The 18,911-nt window shown below is 43.6% G+C and overlaps 1 protein-coding gene across 2 annotated transcripts; it reads right to left on the bottom strand.

Moving 5' to 3' along the window:
- Nucleotides 1-5,882: 5,882 nt before the first annotated feature.
- LOC142029512 (uncharacterized) lies at nt 5,883-15,540 on the bottom strand. Of its 2 annotated transcripts, XM_075024370.1 has the most exons (3): nt 15,455-15,540; nt 11,266-11,685; nt 5,883-6,135 (listed from the first exon to the last, which is right to left on the bottom strand). In XM_075024370.1, the coding sequence occupies exons 1-3, from the start codon at nt 15,528-15,530 to the stop codon at nt 6,113-6,115; spliced, it is 519 nt and encodes a 172-aa protein (XP_074880471.1). In that variant the 5' UTR covers nt 15,531-15,540; the 3' UTR covers nt 5,883-6,112. The 2 variants fall into 2 exon arrangements, with proteins under 2 accessions (XP_074880471.1, XP_074880470.1); XM_075024369.1 differs by lacking the exon at nt 5,883-6,135 and having other exon boundaries at nt 11,066-11,685.
- Nucleotides 15,541-18,911: the final 3,371 nt, after the last annotated feature.

Here is an 18,911-nt window from a genome sequence, read left to right as displayed (position 1 = left end):
AACTGTGTTTGTCTGTTCTGGGAACAAACTTTTCTTTTCCTGATTATGCCTTGGTACTCCATTACAAAAAAGTCCCTATATTGCTTATTCAATAACAAATAATTCAAACCAAAAGAATAGGTTTATTATCTATCTCCTAATAGCTAAGGATGAAAATAATCCTCCAAGACAGGAAGCTTTCAGCTACTGTGGCTTTACAGTTCTTGGCATTTTTCTCTCTGCCATTAAGGACAGAAGCATCTGCTTGATGGGGTGATTAAGCAATACTGAAAAATCAGACTGGTCATGCTAGTAAGTTATGCCACCCCTCTGCATTTATCTTCTAACCAAGTAGAAATGGATGCCGTGTTTTTAAGGAGCTAGTTTGAAAGTTGGCTACCTCATTGTAGAGTTGATTCCCTGTCTTCCCACAGCCATGTGACTAAGCACAGTATTGGTTTTTTCAGGGGGAAATGAGCAGAAATTCTTTTCTGTTATAGTCATCTGCCTCAACCATCTTTGTTTTGCTCTCTTCTGTGAAGATGGCTGTCCAGTTACGTATGGGATGCTACTGTCCCTGTATCTTCACTTTCTTTGTGTAGCAAGTAAAAATAGCAATATACAGCAGCTTGGAGAATGTACCATTTCAGTGGTAGAAACAAGTACCTGCTTTATCAAATGTACTGTGAGAGGGAATCCTGTAGGCTGCTCCTTCCAGAGGCTACTGTTTGTATGTCAGAGTGCCATGACAGTGCTTCAGAAGCTACCTCTAGTCCCATCTTGTGTGACCAAACTCAGGCAATTTTGGTAAGCTGCAAAAGCAGCTATAGTATAGCAGGAACAGGGCATAATGCTGGTTTGCTACAGGTTAAGTCACAATGCTGTGCATTCAGCTGTCCAACCACTCAAATCCAAACTTCAGTTCTCCTATGTATCATTTGTCTTCTGTGTATAATGCCTACTGATGATCATCTCACACTTTTAATCAGTTTATGATTTTCATATGGTAACCATGCAAGAAAAATGCAATCTGGCAGTACCATGTCGCTGTCTACCTTTGCATGGCACATGCAGATATGCCTTGTCTGAAAATCCCCCTGCATTCAATACCACAGCCACATTGTGTGAATCATCTTTCCATCCTTGGATAAACTGAAAGTGTCCTACTTGTGGTTTCTTACCTTCCTGTTTGTCAGCTATGCTTTCCAGCTCTCGTTACTTCAGTTGTACTTTTGCAGTAACTATATTTTGTATTTTTCATGTGTTCCTGGTATCACTTTAGCATACACCAGAAGGGCAGTTGGAAAGTTGTGAGAACAGTCAGCCCTATTTACCCCTTCCAGATGGGATGCGAAGTGACCATTTCTCCTGCTTTTTACTGAGCTTCTAAATTGTATTTTTATAGAAGAAAAGATTAATAATGAGGTTGTCACAGCAAGTATGTACACATGTATGGATTTTTTACAGCATTATCTTGCTTTCCTTTGACAAAATGGAAGATATTCATTTTTCTTAGAGGCAAGATAAAGCTTTCAGTATTTCAAATGGTGAACTTGAAGCAACCTTTGAAAAGTACCTGACTTTTCTGCATGTAAACTTCCTACACATAAACTTTATTAGTCTTGGCTTCTGCTCTTGTTCTCTCTCCTAGGCTATACTATTAATGTCTCTTACGCTCTATAGGTCAGACTCAGGAAGCAATCCTACCTAAGAAAAAACATGATCAAGCCTGTTAGGAAGGAGCTAGTACTAACATGAATATGACCTTCTAGGAAACACAGAGCAAATGTTGGTTCACTTTGTCAGTTTAGAGTAATGTAACTGAATGGAGTTACATTTAAACAGATTCCTAAGTTATATTTGTGTTTCTCTGTTCCAACTTTGCTCACATATAATTACTTTGCTGGCATGTATTTCACTTATTTGTAGCAGATCTAGTTAAAGTTCACCTTCCCAGATTTCAGTAGTGTTGAACAGGAGGTAAGTTCAGCCTTGTATAATCGCTGCGGTTATCCCTTCTTACCTCTCATTTTTCACTGCCTTGTGCTATGCTGCCTCTTTGTCAACCTTGAACCTAACACTAGATGGCAGTTTTGGTACTTTTTTTGTGTGCTGACTTGTCCATTTGCTGATGCAAGTTCTTCACAGAACTCCTTTGGGTGACCTCACTGGTACAAAGGGGTGTGAATACACCATTGCTTTCCCCAGTAAGGTACAGTCTGAGACTGAAATGTAAGTGAAAAAAATGCATGCTGGATGCAGCTAACAAGACACAACACATTACTTCCATTAAAAATGTTTCTATCAATAAGTAGGTGCCATTCTGCAAAAAGTCGGCAACTAAAATCCACTTTTAGCTCTATGATTCTTTAGCTTTTAGCTGGGGACCAGCTGCACAGTTTCTTGAATGGCTCGGCTTAAATAGGTATTCTTCAGGTACAGGCATTCTAGAATGACTGAAATAAACTCACTTTTTCAGCTCTAACGTAGCAGTTCTTAACATAAATGATCAGCCTTCCTTAGAGAGATTTAAAACTTTTATTTGTTAAGCAGAGTTATATTATTTGATTCTATTTTTTAAAACAAAAAGGCTAAACCCCATAATTCTCCAATATGAAAAGCAAGTATTGTGGGTATCTCTTAGGTCTTAGTTCAGCAAAATACACAAACATTTAGTAAATCCTGTTTTAACTAGAGATAAGTTAAACTTAGGGGGGTTTTTTTGTTTGCTAGACTGAGCCGCTAGCATGCAAAATATGAAGTTGTAATTCAGCTTGTGGCATACTAATTTCACCATTTAAAATTTGTTTCAATTGCATGTAACTTAAAAAAAAAAAAAATCCTTTATTTCTGTGAAAGTAAAGTAATACTTAAATTTGCATGTTCTACCAGGTGTTTCTTTTAGTAGGTTTTTTTCTTCTTCAAATGATTGTATTCTCTACAGGTTAAACAGTGCAAAAATAAAGTTCAGTACCTAGTTTTATTAAACATTTGTGTTCTGTTAAAGCACATAACCAAAGTTAAACTGCCCTAATCTTCTGCTACAAGCACCTTGCTCTTGCTGCAGTTTTTACCTGAAAGTGGTTCTGCATTGAGTGAAAGAGCCAACCCTAGCCAGCCAGATTGCCAAGTGTCTTCTGGGATCCTAGCACAGTGTGCATATGTGTCTGCACAGAGCTGACAGGGTGCAAATTTAACCTCTTCTAGGGCTGTGTTTATTGGTAATTGAAACAAAATTTGTACTAGAACTTTATTGTTAGCTTGGAAATTAAGTTTTTTCCTTCAAGTGTCCTGCCCAGCACTCCCTGCAGCATGGAACGATTACTTCTACCTTGGATGAAGTTAAGGGCTGAAGATTGTCTAGCTTTTGATTAACATTTTTGAACATCGTTTTGTATTTTGATTATGTTTAAAAAAGCGGGGGGGCGGGCAATATACCTTAGCTTATCTCTGGAGATGTACAGATATTGGAGCATATCCTCTTCTCAGCCTTTAACGTGAGAACTCTTTGATCCACAGACCAATTTCTGCCCTTGGCAACCTCTGTGATGTCCCAGGTTTGCAGAGGCAAATAGCTGCACTTATTTTGGCCCTTTAAGCACGGTACATGCTTTAGTAGCTTACAGACCATGAATACTAAACCCCAGTATATTTCTCAAGGTAGGGATGTTCAACATGCATATAGCAGCCACATTCTGATCTTGTGGTAATCTAGGTGATTTAACATTTCATGTTTAACACGGAGTCAAGCATGTTTCATCTTTTAGAAAGGAAAAGGAAAAATAGCTTTCATATGTTGTAATTATAGAATATGTGAGGATTGAAGATGACTGAGAAGAGCTGATGCTGTTGAGTCATTGACTGGCTTATATTCCTCTGGTTTCCATTAGCATTGCTTAATGACCTGAAAAAGTTGAATGGTGAGGTAAGAACATATATTTTCATCTGTCTTCCTTGTAACAACAGTGGTAGAAAGAGTGACTCTGAGGTGAGCAGGTTATCTTGACCCCCTTGTATCTTCATATTTTATTTCCAAGTGCAGCCTCCTCTGTTGTTATTAATATTGCTGATCTCTGTCACAGAACTCTTCTTCGTTTATGCTTTAAAATTGTTTAATATAGCTGGTCAAACTGCAACTCGTGATCTAACACACAACTTGCAAGCAGTCAGTGTGGCTCCCCTGCTGATTTAATCTCCTGTGTTTGGGAGCAGGACTGTGCTGGCACAGGTGCTGGTGGCTGAACCAAATTCCCAGCTCACAGGAGGAAACCAGCCACGCGATGCAGCTCATGAAGGTGGAAATTCTTGGGGCATCCTGGGCCCTGGCTGTACGCCCAGCCCAGTCCTGTATCACCCCAGGGAGTCCTCATCCCACTCAGTACCTGTTCCCCCACTCTTCAGCTCTCCAAAGTGCATGGTATGTTTTTCATGCCTTTTTGTCATGGAATGATGTGGGTATGGGGACAAAAACTTTGACTACCTCTGTTTGAATTTTTAATCCTCACTTTAATGTCTATAGATTTTTAATAGAACTAGCTGCTCATTTTAACTTCTCTATTATAGAAGGCTAGTAAAAATTAAAAAATAAAACTCTGCAGCATCCACCTAGCAAAAAATCCCTAAGAAACCCCCAAACTATGCATTTTAGTTCTAAAAGTTGATGGTGTTGCCTGTGGGAAGTCAACATTAAATGAAGCTGACAAGTTCGTAAGAGTGCTGATAAGCAGAAAACCTTAGATTTAGTGAGATAGCCAAGGAATATCAGCTTACACTAAAGGCTGATAGGCCAAGGATATTAGTTAAATTATTTAATACAAACCAAAGTCAGCTGGAGTCAGATGTGCACATGCAGCACAAAATTTAGCTATTAGAGGGGATTTGTATAATTTTTTGGTGACAGTAAAATTTTTTGTGAAGTCCTTTTGTACAGTAACGCTAAGAAAACAGCAACATGTGCTTGCCCTTTTCAGATAACTGAACTTTTCTCCATATTCTACTTCTTTATGCCAGAGAATCCTGTAAACGCAGTCCCCAATAATATATAGTCACTTTGCAACATTCACCATCAGAACAAATTTCTACTCTCTATCTGATCCATTACACCAATTAGATTCGGGACCCATTTTCACAGGAAATTTGTTTGAAAGCTTTGCCATTCAGCTTCAGCTCCAAAATGATTATTTAGCATTTTGGAAAAAATCCCAAACAGTCCTTGATAGCATACTTCTCCTGGAGGACAGCACTACAGGGAAATGTAATAGATGACCTCTCCTTTGGGAACAGGCTTATATATGTCTCTGGTTAGATATCTATTTTAGAAGCCACAAATGCGTATTAGGAACTACACAGCTAAAGACAGGCTATTAATCACCATGAATGTTAACAGCTGTGAAGTTATCTTTATATTTTAAGTGTGACAATTTATAAGACTAAAACGTCCTACTCATAGTTAAAAATGCCCTCTTCTCCCTGTTTTTGCAGAAGTCATCACATATATTGTACTACTAGCCTTTCAATAAATTTATGTTTAAAAACGGAGAGTGAACAGCAGCCACCCACTTGGGTCCTGGACACCTCACCCTGTATATCTTCCCTTTTCTGGAAAAATAACCTTTGCATTTAGTTACAGCCTGGTAAATGGGCACTTTCATCTTCCAGTCCTCTACGTGCTATACACTTCAGCAGCTCCATACACTGATAGTCCAGGCGCTCGGAGAAATTGCCTGCATATTACCATTAAAAAAAAAAGCTACACTGTATTCTTTATCCTATATAATGCTGGTTGAAGGTTTCAAAGGTTTGAAGTTAGTTATCTGAACCTGGAAAAAATCCTAATTGAAAACTGAATGGTTATACTGCCATTGGAAAATTAGCCTGCTGTGCTAGCCATGTACAGAAGGCACTCTGTGGCAGGGGGGTGAAAGTGCAGGTATTTCAAACACTTGAAGTCTTGGCAGCTTGACTTCAAAAATCAGATATTATATAAAACATTTTCTGATGCCTCTTATTCATGTCTGTGGCTTGTGGCTCGATCCATAAAGCTTTTCTGTTTTCCCAACCCAACAAAATTAAAAAATGTTCATGTGGACAGAAGAGCAGGCCCAAGAAGAGGATGATCATAGAGACATAACTTCTATTCCTTGTTATTAGCTGTCTCTGAAACACACAGAAAAATTAATTTAACAATTAATTGAGGGTACAACTTGATATTCACTAAATCTTACAGGAATTCAAAGTGAAGGTTCCCTGGAAGCATCACAGGATGAAGGGGGTATCTGCTCTTCTCCCAGATCTGTAAGGATGTTCTGTGTGGAGCTGGAACAGCCGCAAGCAGCCACTGGCTCTGCTTCCTCTTCTTCCATCTCATTCATACACAGTCTTCCTCTTACAGACATTAATATCATCTATGTGAAATCTAGTTACACCACAACGGTTTTATGCTCCTCCCCACCCTGCTGCCTTTTCTCTTAACAACTTTTGAAATCACTAGATAATTTCAGTCATGTTTGACAGAGAGGCAGAGATCTCACAGACATTAAATCTTAAATAAGGACAAGAGACTAAGGGCATAAATTCAAGTACAGGGTATTACATTTAAATGTAAGAATTTTTTTATTTTTTTTTTTTTTTTACTGTAAGGGCAATTGACCAGTTGGAACAGGCTGCCCACAGAATTTGTGGAGTCTCCATCCTTGGGTATATTCAAAACCCAACAGACAACCTGCTCCAGCTGACCCTGCTTTGAGCAGGACTAGTCAATCTCCAGAGGCACCTTCCTACCTCAACTATTCCATGATAAAGTATGGCTGAGGAACTACACGCAGCCCCTGAAACTACATGTGTTGGCCATCAGCAGCTGAGAAGCTATGAGTCTTGCTGGCTTCCTTGACAGCTAAGAGATGGTACCTGAGGGGATGATTGGCAGAAATCATAGTGTCATACTGTCCCAGCTCAAAGTACTTCTTTCTCAGCCAGAAGACCCTGCAAGGATAGATGGGGAACATGAGAACATGGGCCTTCCTTGCAGTGAATGGTGGTATTCCACAAGGCTGTGTAGGGAACACAGGGAAGGTGGGAATTTTGCACGGGAATGCAGGTGATGAGAGAGAGATGTCCAACTGCAGTGACTCTTTGTGACAGAGTCTGACAGTTAATTTGCATGAACATTGCTAATATAATGTGAAAAAAAAGTTCTCTTTAGTGGTTTTGAATTCAGCACACACAGTCTGTCACTGACCATTCCCTTGTTCAGAGATGGACCTCAGCTACCTTTAGAGCACTGTTTATTTTGCACTAGGACCAGCTCATATCCTCTTAGTCGTACCCTCTCAGAAGCAAGGCTCTGAATGTTTTTGACCTCTCTCAAAGTAAGAATTTTTCCATTCCCTTTAGCAATATTGCTTCCCTGCCCAAAATCTTGTTTTAGTTCTTCAATATCCTTTCAAGATGGAAGAATTCCTCCCTTACACAACAGCATCCCAGATTTAAATGGTCCCTGTTCTGTTCTTAACATTGTTTGCTCTTCTTGCCCACAGCTGTTCTCTGAGCTGTCTGCATCGGTACACCCCTATCATCTGAAAAGTGTTACAGACATAGAAGCAGGGTTGCTCTTCCCGCTCCCATACAAAACTGTTGGGGAGAATATCGTCAAGGCAGGCAAATGCAGAAAGTAAGTATTTCAATAAAGCTGTAATCATCACATGATGCAATCTCTTACTCTTCAGTTCTTTGCAAAAGCATAGGGGCAACACACTGAAAACAAGTTGAATGAATAAACTTTTTCAGACTTCATAGTCAAAACTATATGGCATAAACGTAAAGATCCTGCAAGAGCACAGTTGCCAATGGCCACCAATAGCTTGTCTTCACAGGCTAGCTTAAAAAGTAACAATATAAAGGTGACCAACTCTTAAACGGATAAGAATTAAAGGGAGGTGAGTGCTTTTTTTCTTGATCACTGCCTATCTAATTCTACTTCAGTAATCACAAGGTCATAAAGGCACATATGCCTTGACCAGACTGGTTGACCACCACTCTAATGGTCTTCCAGGCTGCAGTACTCATGCTGCAAACCATTTTTCTTAGTCCTGCAGCACAGGTGGAACATGCTGGCTTGCTGCTATCAGCTCAAAAGCCTGAGCATATACTAGCACTGGGAAGGAACCAAAGACCATCCCAGGTGTAAGAGGTTCATTTGGAAGTCATCAAAGGTGCTGGTGTAAGATATCTCCCACCCTTCCTGCTAAAGCTGTCCTCTTTGGAATTACAGAAGTACTCACTAGCCCAGAGAGATTTTGAGCATGGCTCCATAGACCAGGGTTTAGGAGGGAGGGAAGAGGGGAAAGTGGTTTCAGCCACTGCAGTAACGTTCACTGGGGGAAGGGAGGAGGTGTCTGCGTTGCCTGCTCATCCTTTTCCACATTCCAGCAATAGCACAGGGTAACCACTGCCTTCTGGTGCATGTGAATACCTTACATGATGAACTCAAAATAAATGAGTGTGGGATTCTTAGGGAACATGGAGGAAGAAGAAATAACTTTTGCAGAAAGACTGTGATAACAGAACTGTAAACATAATTTCCATGTCTGCTAGTGGGACAATACTATCCCCTTGAATTCTTCTCTTCACTGGTATGACGATTTTTCAAAGGCACTCTATTTGGCCTGTGATTTTTCCTTCCCACCATGTGACTGCATTTGCTGTGCAATGTGCCTTCATCCCAGCTGCTGATTCCAGCTGATAAGGAGAGCAAGGGGATCTAAAATGACTGTCTGGCATGGAATGGAAATCACAAAGCAGCATTAAGGCATTAGCTCATAAAAACAAGCCTGCAAATAATAACAAGGAAAGTCATGATTTTAACATAGGTTTTTATTTTCCAAGACTGCATGTTACAGTCTAGCATTCTCCCCAAAGAGGGATAATTTAACACCGATAAGACTCGTGTGTTATATAAAGATGACCCATGTAAAAAGCATGACCTCCAATTGGTTGCTTCCAAAAATATCTCTTAATGTAAACAAAAATATTTATGATTCTTTTGTGTTAAATTGCAGAAATCAGCTGTACAGCAGCAGCAGGATGACAAGATGTGCTCATTAAGGACAGCACAGTCTTTTCTGTCTCCTAAACAATAACCTATGCAGTCCTTCCCTCCTCTGTCAACATACCTATCTCTGTCGCTGCTGTACTATCCACAGCTTCTCCTGTTTCTTCTTTTGTTTCAGGCCCCCCGCTTACTATCTCACTGAGCAGCTCAGTTTCCACCTGTTCTCCCATCTCACCTGGGAACAGTAACCATGGAGATCAAATTAGGATCCACTGAGAAAAGTACCAAGTGTCCCAGCTCCTTTCTGTAAACCTGATTTTGCTTTGTCAGCTCTTCAACGTCCTTTACCAAAGCACCCCTGAATGAATCTATAGGGAACACGCAGGATGCTCCCAGTCACTTTCCATCATTCAGCTACATGCGTGCCTCACACCTGTAAAGTTCTCCTGATGCTTTCACAAAATCCCCTTGACACTCTATTCAATATACTTCATGAGTACTATTTCTGTTCAAATTATTTTTCCTGGATTTTTATTTCATATATGTGCAGTTTTATTTGCGATTAGAACAAAACAGAAACAGAAAACACGGTAACATGCCAGTCTGGCTGAAACCGTGCTTTCCCTGGGAAGCTGCTATCGTATTAATTGACTCACACAGCTACTAAAGAATAACAGAAAGCAAAACAAATACTAAGTATCATATGCACCACAGCATAAAAATGGAAGGTCCCTTCTTCATCATATGCCTCATGGAAAGATAATGCACACAAGTTATGATATTACTTCTAGCTTGGAACAAATAGAAGCAAAACTATTTTTCCCAAAAGCCTTGTTCACTTGCCCTGCAAGCAGCATGAACCGCTTGGTGGTCAAAGCCCCATAACTGATCTTCAGGCAAATCATCAACTGTAAACGTGTTTCCATGGACATGAGGTCCTACCACAATGTTCAGGGTGTACTGCTCTACCTCCAGCACTACACCATGAAGCTTAGAAATGGTGATTAACAAAATTGGAGTTTCCAGCTGGGCAAGACTACGTGTTTCACAAGTGAGCATCCCGTCATTGACTGCTTACATAAAATGAGACTTTATTCCAAAGGATAGATGCCCGTTTTATTTAGAGAGAACCTCAAAAGTCTTTTGTGAAGAGACACAGGAGAGGACAAGCCAACCACTGTGCTTAGCTACTGCGATGCAAAGAGTCAGATTTATATAGCCACTTCAGAGGTGTGCACAGCAAAGCCACAGGGTTAGTGGTGGTGCATGTAATCGGCTCTGGGCTTCACACAGATCAGCCCTTCTCCTGCATCTTGCACTTCTTCAAGGCAAATGTGGAGTGAAGAAGGCTGCTGATACCACATTTCCCTGCAGAGAAATATTTCTCATGTGCTTCACCTGCTTATTCCCTGAAGAAATGCTCCCCCAGGAATTATCTGATTCCTCACTGAGCTTCTTTGTACCACTTAGGAGAAAACCAATTCCTCCTGTGAAGTGTTCACCTTCTGCATGTGCAGTCCATGGGAGACACACGTCCTCCAGGTGCTAACCCAAAGATGAGCACAGCCTGCAAACTCTGTGAACAAGCACACCTCCTGCTAAAAGTCCCTCTCACAGCACATGGAAATACCTGCTGTCTCAGACACCACTGCTTCCTCACACAGCCTTCCTCCCCAGCTAGTCATCTCCAAACATTTTTGGAAAGCCCAGCCCTATGTCCCTCCACTACTACTTCTGTTCTGCTTGTATAGTAGCCAAACTTCTCAGACAGACTGGATATGCCAAGGGTGCATCAAAGAGATGCTTTTTCTTCTACAATCAGGCAAGCACCCTCCAACTTCATGTGCATAGGGACAGTTGCTTTTTAATTAATACATATGACTAAGGAAGAGAGCCTTTGGTCTCTGCAGATATTGAGGAAAATGTCTGAGCTACACAGAAACACATTTTAAATGAGGGGTACGGTGGGGCATTTTACCTGCTAAGAACAAAAAGGACATGAAATGAAATAGCAGAGATAATGACTGGAAACGCTGATTAAATTTATTACAGTTTGGACTTGTGAGTCTGAGCCTTCCCCAGCCACGTTCTTCTATGCCCCACATTGTACACACTCCCAGGACCAAGTTCTGACTCCAGAAGCTCAGGCAAGGCTCTCAGTAAAGCCGAAAGGACCCACGCACAAGACCGTGGAGGCAGAATTTGGTCTCCTGAATTTATGAAAGCACAAATATTACCCTCAGTGAGGTGGTCCTCTTCAGTAACATGTACTTTCTCGACGATTTCCACTACAGAGTTGTCACTGCCCTCCACCAGCCCACTGTCCTCTGCTCGTCCTGGCAGTGGTGCCCCAGAATCTTCTCCCGGTGCTGGAGGTGAAGGCCCATTGCTCTCTTCTCGCCACGTGGATGGCAGCTCAGAGCTCTCCTCCACTCCTGCAGGCAGGGGCTCAGTGCCCTCCGGCTCCTCCCTTTTACTGACCGAATCGATCTTCCCCTCAATGGCCAGAATCACGGCTGCAGCCTCCTCTCCTGGCAGATGCTCACCCGGGTTTGTCTCCTCAGAGGTAAGACTTACATCCTCTGCCGTGTCCAACTGTGTTTGGTCAGCTATGGTTTCATGATCATCTGCAGTTGGGGTGTTTTCACCTGGTGATGCTTTTAGTTATGGCAGGGCAAGGAAAGAAAAAAGAATTACAGATAATTGGTGAGTGGGCATGTAAGCTAGACGAGAACTAGACCCACAGGGGACCGCACAAGCACTACCTGTCAAAGAGCTCCCACAAGGCTATGGACAATACTCCTTCAGAGGTCTGCTGCTCTTATACATATCCAGTACAGGATGGTGCTGCTCTTACATTAAAAAAAGAAGCATTGGCTTGAGGCATATCATATATTTTTATATGAAGAGAGCTGATCTGTTTACAGGTCAATGTCCTATTACATTTTGCCTTACGGATCTGAAGTGTGCAGAAGGTTTGCTGGTGACTGCACGCTATGCAAGGAAGCACCTTTTCCTGCCCCAAAACAAGCACAGAATCAAGATGCTGAGCGGGAGGGAGGTGCTGCCCTGGGCTGTACATGGGAAACTGCTGGTGGTGCCTCTGGATGGGCTGAATGAAAAACACCGAGAAGAACTTTCTCAACCTGGAGGGTGAGCAAGGCCCATTTCTTAAAACAAAATCCTGTTTGACTGTCTTTTTAAATACTAAACTACCATTCATAGTATGCTTTGTCTAATAAAACATTCAAGAACAGGAAGCCTAAACAAATTAAAACTTCCACTTCTTTTGTCTTTCATCAGCTTATTAGATAAGTAAAGCAACGGGCCATTTTGGCAGACAAAATTTATGAATAAAGAAATGGCAAAATTACTCTGACAGGTATTTAAGGATAAGAGTTGAAGACTCAAAATGAGCTATACCAACCTCTCAGACTGACTTAATAACTTTCTGATTAAATTAAATTTGACAAGAGCTTGTACTTAACCTTCTCCAAAGGAATGTCAGGATGAAAACCCTGTGAATTCATGTACAAAATCTGTTTATATAATAATTAAAAAACTGGACAAATTGTATTTTCTGAGAGAATGATGATTCCAGTGTCAAAGTCAGTAAGCAGAACTGTATGATGCTTCACACACACATAGATGAACAGCAAAAAAACGTAATACATCCTGCTCTTAAAACAGCTGCTTGAATACTGCTGCTCTTAAGATAACATCACAGTTCTTTAGAGGCACTCAAGCAAAACACCTCCCCAGCAAGTGTCACCTGGTTAGCGTGTGCCTACAGACCCAGGGAGGGATGGCTAAGCCAGGAGAAGAACAAGAACAGGGAATCTGGACTGTCAAGACAGACAGAAAGCAACTTTGACTATGGGACACGTAAAATCCCATTTGTGCCAGGAACTGTAAAACCATCCAAGGTCCAACCAACCCCTCCAAATTCCCAGAGGTATAGCTATTTATAATGCAACTCAAAAAAAGGAGGTAAGCTCAGCTACGCACACCAGACCGCAGACCCTCCCGGGGCAGCACCCTGCCTCTGACAGCTGCTGAGGGGCAGCGGAAAGGGCAGAGGGACCCAGCCCACGGGGACAGGTTTCAGTCTGTCAGTGGACATTCCTCTGTGAACCTGCCCAAACCCCTTTTCAATCCATTTACACTCTTAGCCTCCACCATGACCAGCGGCAATGAGGTCTACAGCCCACTTACACCCTCTGTACAACACGTTCTGGCTGGTTTTGACTCTGCTGCTAGTCATTTCATCAAGTGACATAGCTCTTGTGTTACAAGAAACAGCCAACACGTTTCCCTGTTTACCTTCTCTAGACTTCTATCCCACCTTGTCTTCCAGGCACTCCTTTTCCTAACACAAATCTCAATGTGAAACAGATACCCCATCAGAATAACAGCAAGTAAGTCTTAAACTTAAGCTACTCTAAGCAATGACTAAAAAAAAAAGCAGTGTATGCTCAGAGACCAGAGATTTGATCTATTCACATTTTATTTTTTATCCCTTTAGACACTTCTCATGCCTTCACCTTGCTTGGTACCAGGTGAACAGGGAGCATTTAAAACCTGCAGACAGAAATCAATAAGCCATGAAAACTAGCATGTTATACAGAGTTTTCAATTGGTGTTACCAGTAAAAGAAACAATTCAAACCCATTATTACTAGGTTTCTCCTGCAGCTCCTATAAACACCAGCCCTGTAACTTCTAGCTAGCCCTCTCTTCATCAGGATGTTTTATATAAATTGGATTATAAAATACTGCCATGCAATGCGAGACCCGGACTGCTGGAAACCCTGGAAGCATTCCTCTGCTCTCATCTGAAATGCAAAGAATTCTCTAATATGGAAAAAATAAATCCTCCCAGTAATCTGTTCAGTACCTTTAACCCCAAGAAGAATGAACATCATGTGGCTGTCAACATTCCTAGGATGCCTTCTAGTTTTGTTTTATTTTTAAATTTATAATTTTTATTTTCCTTGCTGTAGACAATTTCAGCTGGAGAAGCAATGAAAAGCACAGTGAATTTAAGTGGCCCATAGCTACAGTATTTTTCCTTTTGCCTTCTTTCTTTCCTTTTGGAAAAGCCTCACTTTTTTTGTGAGTTACACATCAATGGAAGGAAATTAAATAAATTTTTTTCCCTATTAAGACATTTAGAGAAGTTTCTTTCTAATTATCCCCTCTTACTAAACTAAATGAGAACGTAACTAACATATCTGGCCAGTAACTGCCCAATTAATGGAGACCTTTCAGCTGTAATTACAAACTGCACTTTATCATTACCATGACATTGGTTTATGTATTTAGTACATTTCATAACCTATCCTAACATGAACAGGCTTTTAGAGAGAATTCCTAAAATGCTCAGAATAAATTACTTCAGTTGTTTCCCTGAGCCCTTCAGTGTTCCTGTGCAAAATATCTTCCATAAGAGGATGGAAAGGCAGAAGAATTTGGTACATTGACCAGCAGGTACAGTATAAAGAGATTTCCGCTGACATATTCAGCGGGGCTCCTCGTTTTGCAGGTGTATGCTGGCTCCATAGTGGCACAGACAACGCTCACCCCATACAACCTGCTGTCACCTCTGCAGTCCCAAACCACAACACTGCAAGGCAGCAGATGGAAAATAAACCCATACAGAAAACACGGATGCTGCAGCCAGAATAACAGCAACGGATGATACTTATAATTCAAGAATACAGGAAAGAAATGCAGTACAATGAAGGGCAAACAACTTTTATGTATCTATGTTTAGGATGTATCTTTCTGGAGAGGCCAATATCTGTAACTGCAGCAGCATTCAGGTTCTTGTAAAAGTGTTTCCAAACCTCCCTTGGAGCAAAGAGGGAGGAGGTTTGGAAACGCTTTCACAAGAACCTGAATACGGAAACAAAGTTTTGTTCAACTTCCACTGAATAGCGAGGATATTCTTTTGGTGCATCCTACAAATACGGCTTGCACCCAAAATTAATCCTCCTTGGCCTGAGCCAAATCAAAGCGACCGGAGTGCTGCCGGTGCTGTAACTGCGTTGGGGTGGAGGTACAGATTTTGTAAGAGAAAGGAAGGATGGCGGGGTCAGGTATTGCTATTCGCTATTATTTTTAAAGGGTGGGAAAAAGCGTTGGATGTACAAGGAATTATACAAAAGGACCAACCGCAGGGCCGGTCTGTGAATCAAAGCCAACCCAAAAGTCTGCGGGGAGGAACGGAAGGTGGTAACTCGGCCGCTTACAAGAACCGGCGGTTTGACGGGGACATCGTTCGCCAGCCGCAGCTCCACCGGCAGCCGGGGCAGAAGGAAAAGCCGGGAGACACCCGACGGGCTCCCCTTCCACCCCCCCCGCCCCCCGCAGGCCCCGCGGGCAGCAGCCCCCCGCCCCGGCTCCCTCCCCCGGTCCGGCTCACCCCGCGGCGGCGGCCCGGCGGCGGCGGCGGGCGGCGGCTCCTGGGGGCGGCTGCGGGCGCTGCTGGAGCAGCCCATGGCGGGGCGGCGGCGGCCTCGTCCCGACTGCCCGGGGTGAGGAGGGGCTGGAGGTGCCGCCGTGCGGAGCCGGGGGGCGGGGGGGGAGCAGGGGTGGCCCTGGCGACGGTGCCGTAGAACACTCCCCCCGCCACCCCCGGGCCACCCGGCCCCTTCGCGTTCGAGGCGTTTTTCCGCGCCGGGTGCGGCTGCCACAAGGTCGGAGCGGCGGGAGCCGAGCGAGGGACGGCGGGGCTGAGTGGCAGCGGGTGGAGCGCCGTGAATTTAATCCTGGGTGCGCCTACGTGTGGGTAGAACGCGCCAGCAAACTTCAAGCCAGGTTGGGGTCGAGTGGAGGGAGACCCCCAGGCAGGGTCCCATAGGGTTAGAGGGTCCAGGGTCTGGGCAGGGGTATCAGACGGACTTGGAGGCCCTGCTGATGTCTGAGGGTCCCTCAGCGTGGTTGCACTTGTGAGCCTGAGACTGAGGGCGTGGGGTTTCTGTAGGGAACCCCAGTCCGGACTGGTGGGACCGGGCTATCTGCACTTACGGTGGATGTGGTGTATGTAGGTGCTGCTAAATGCAGTGCTCTGTCTTAGCATGCCGGGGGGGGTGTGCTTGTACACACCCAGGGGGCTCAGCCTCGCTACTGGCCCTCCCTGCAAACGGGAACAGCCACGGGTGCACCCGGGGGACTGGGGTGGGGAGACCTCTGGGCTCTCAGCAGCTGGGAGGCAAGAAGGAATCCCCAGGTTGCAGAGTCCTCTGGACTCAGCAGCCACTTGTAACGTCCTTACCACCAGCCTTAAAGGTAAAATAAAGATAATAGGATTTTTATATTTGCATATAGGCAAATCAGCAGATGTCCAGGGAAGTCTGGGTGGCTTAGAAACTTTCCAAAGAGTAAGAATGAAGCATGTTCACCATGTATTTGCTTGCATGAGCAGGTCCAGTGTGTTTTATTTATTGCACCCAAGACATGTTTCATTATGTACTTCAAATTTAGAGTAATCACCCATCCTTCTAAATAAATGGGTTTTTATCCATCCAGAAACTTGTCCAGACAAATCATATTGTCTTTGGACATTTGTCCAGGTTTGTTGATGTCCTGCAGCCAAGGTGGAGCAGTAGCAATAACTCCAGACAGGCTGCAGACATACGGAAATCCTGGACGTGTGGTATACCACATGGTATGTGTACTATCACTGCAGCACAAGTGTCAAGCTGTGGCACACCTGGGAAAAACTGATACAGATAAACTATGTATTGTATGGGTATAAGTTGTATCCTGGAGCCATCAGACTCACTGCATGTGCAATGCACACAGTGTACCTGTGTCACTCTGGGAAATCATCTGGCAAACGCACAAAGAGCAACACAGGAGGGAATACACCACCTAAGCCTAAACATATTAACTTCTGCTTCCTCAGCTTGAGTTCATTTTTGGGACGCTTTTTTAAAATAATAGAAAAAAACATAGGCTGTATAGATTACTCTGTGGCTATATATAAGATTTCTAGCAGACTCCAGACAGTGAAATGCCGGTAACTTTAGTATTAGCAAAGCGTGCTGCTGTGTAAGCACAAAAGCAGAAGTGCAACGAAGGGCTTAGCAACTTAAAAGTTAGTTTCAGAAACCTCTAATGTTTATGCTGGTGTGAAATCCCAATGGTGCTGTGGTGGGAGCAAGGCTGGTTCCCTACACGGCACCTGTGGGTTCCCTGTACAGCACAGATGCGGGTGCCTCAGTGTCACGGGTGGACGAGTGTCTGAAGGCACCTACCAGCTGGGATGGGCTCTGCTGCCACCGGTAGGAAAGTGGGAGTTTGTGCTTGCAAAGGAGTCCCGGCAGCTGAGGAAGACAGCTGCAGACAGCACATACGCAAGGGAGGGATGGCAAACGTATCTGATATCACACCTCTCTTCTACAATGTTCTTTCAGAGAACAAAGCAAGGAGCCCGAGCCACCAGGACAGACTCACCAAGCACTGGGCACTGAAGAAAATAAAAAAGGGAAAGCTACGTTCAGTTCCTTCTCTTGCCTGCGGAGCTTTGTACCTGCTTCCCTCCATGTTCTAACCAAAGGGTAAGTTGTGCAGAGTGCACCTACCATTCATATTACTGAAACAGTGGAGAAAGGAATTCAAGATGTACAAGGCCAGAGAGAGGGAACATGTGTGGGTGTGTATTGGCATCCAAGGGTGCTCACGGGGGGGGGGCGCAGGGCTGCTCTGTACTTCACATTTTTTAAACAGGCCTTGGATAAGGTACAGAAATAGGAATGGGAACCCAAGGGCCCTGTGGCAGGTGACTCCTGGAATCAGTAATAACAGTTTCCTGGTCATCTTCCCTCCTCCCACGAGTGAAGGAGAAGTTGCATCTTTTCAGCAGGAAGGCTGGACACAACAGAGCCAGCGCTGGAGCTGGACATGGACAGGGCCATGGTAGGACAAGGCTGCACCTCAGTGTATCAGCTGTATTGCCACGTACCATGTCAGGCTTGGACAACATTCGCCCTCTGCAGATCATTCAGCACAAACACGTTCCCACGGGATAACACGCTGCTCTGCAGCTGCCTCTGTGCCACTGTCCTGCCTTGATGGGAGCACCGAGATGATCATCCCTCCACCAAAAGTGGTAACTCCATGGGTTTACCGTGGGGGCAGGTTACACCTGCTGATGTAGATCAAGAGTTCACTGTGTAAACATGAACTGGTGCACACTCCCTTCTTCAAGCCTCTGTACATCCAAGTAAGCACCACTGAGGCCAAGATAGGGCTGGGGCTGATGCCAGTTAGGCTCAAACTTTTTCTTTCTACTTTCTAGATAGTGTGTATCACTGTGTTAGCATGCTCACCTATTGGCCAGCGTAAGTGGCAGTGACATGTACTTTCCAGTGAAGATGCAGAGTGAGGAGCTTTGGAAGTAGGAGTCTCAGAGTTGGGGAAGTGAGGCATAAATGTGAGACTGAAAATGAGATGAGATTCCTGGGTGTGTGACAGGCGGTGGGACAAGGCAGGAGCAGGGAGTGAGAGAGTATGGGAGCAGGCGATATGGCAGTGGCACTCACAAGCCATGCTCCTTGCTTGTACAGAGCCCCCCAAAAATGACTGCAAGGGATCCAGCATGTTGGCAGGTGAAAATCCTTGGTAGACTTCCCATCCCTTCCCCTGGGCATGGCACCTCTTCAGAGACTCCTTGCCTTCTCTGATCTGAACCACCCTGGTACTGCCCCAAATGAAGGCAGTACCAAAGTAGCTAAAAATAACCTTTAACAACAAACAAACTAAACAATCATCTTGAATTAGTTATTCTTACAAAAGAAAACTATTTTATTCAGGAATATAAATTGGGAAATTAAAATAAAATGTAAACTGGGAGTGTTCAGGGATAGCTGTATCTC

The sequence above is a fragment of the Buteo buteo genome, chromosome 3, assembly GCF_964188355.1.
Source record: "Buteo buteo chromosome 3, bButBut1.hap1.1, whole genome shotgun sequence".
Taxonomy (NCBI): Eukaryota; Metazoa; Chordata; class Aves; order Accipitriformes; family Accipitridae; genus Buteo; species Buteo buteo.
The sequence above is the reverse complement of the archived record's forward strand: the minus strand, read 5'-3'. Positions and strand labels throughout refer to the sequence as shown.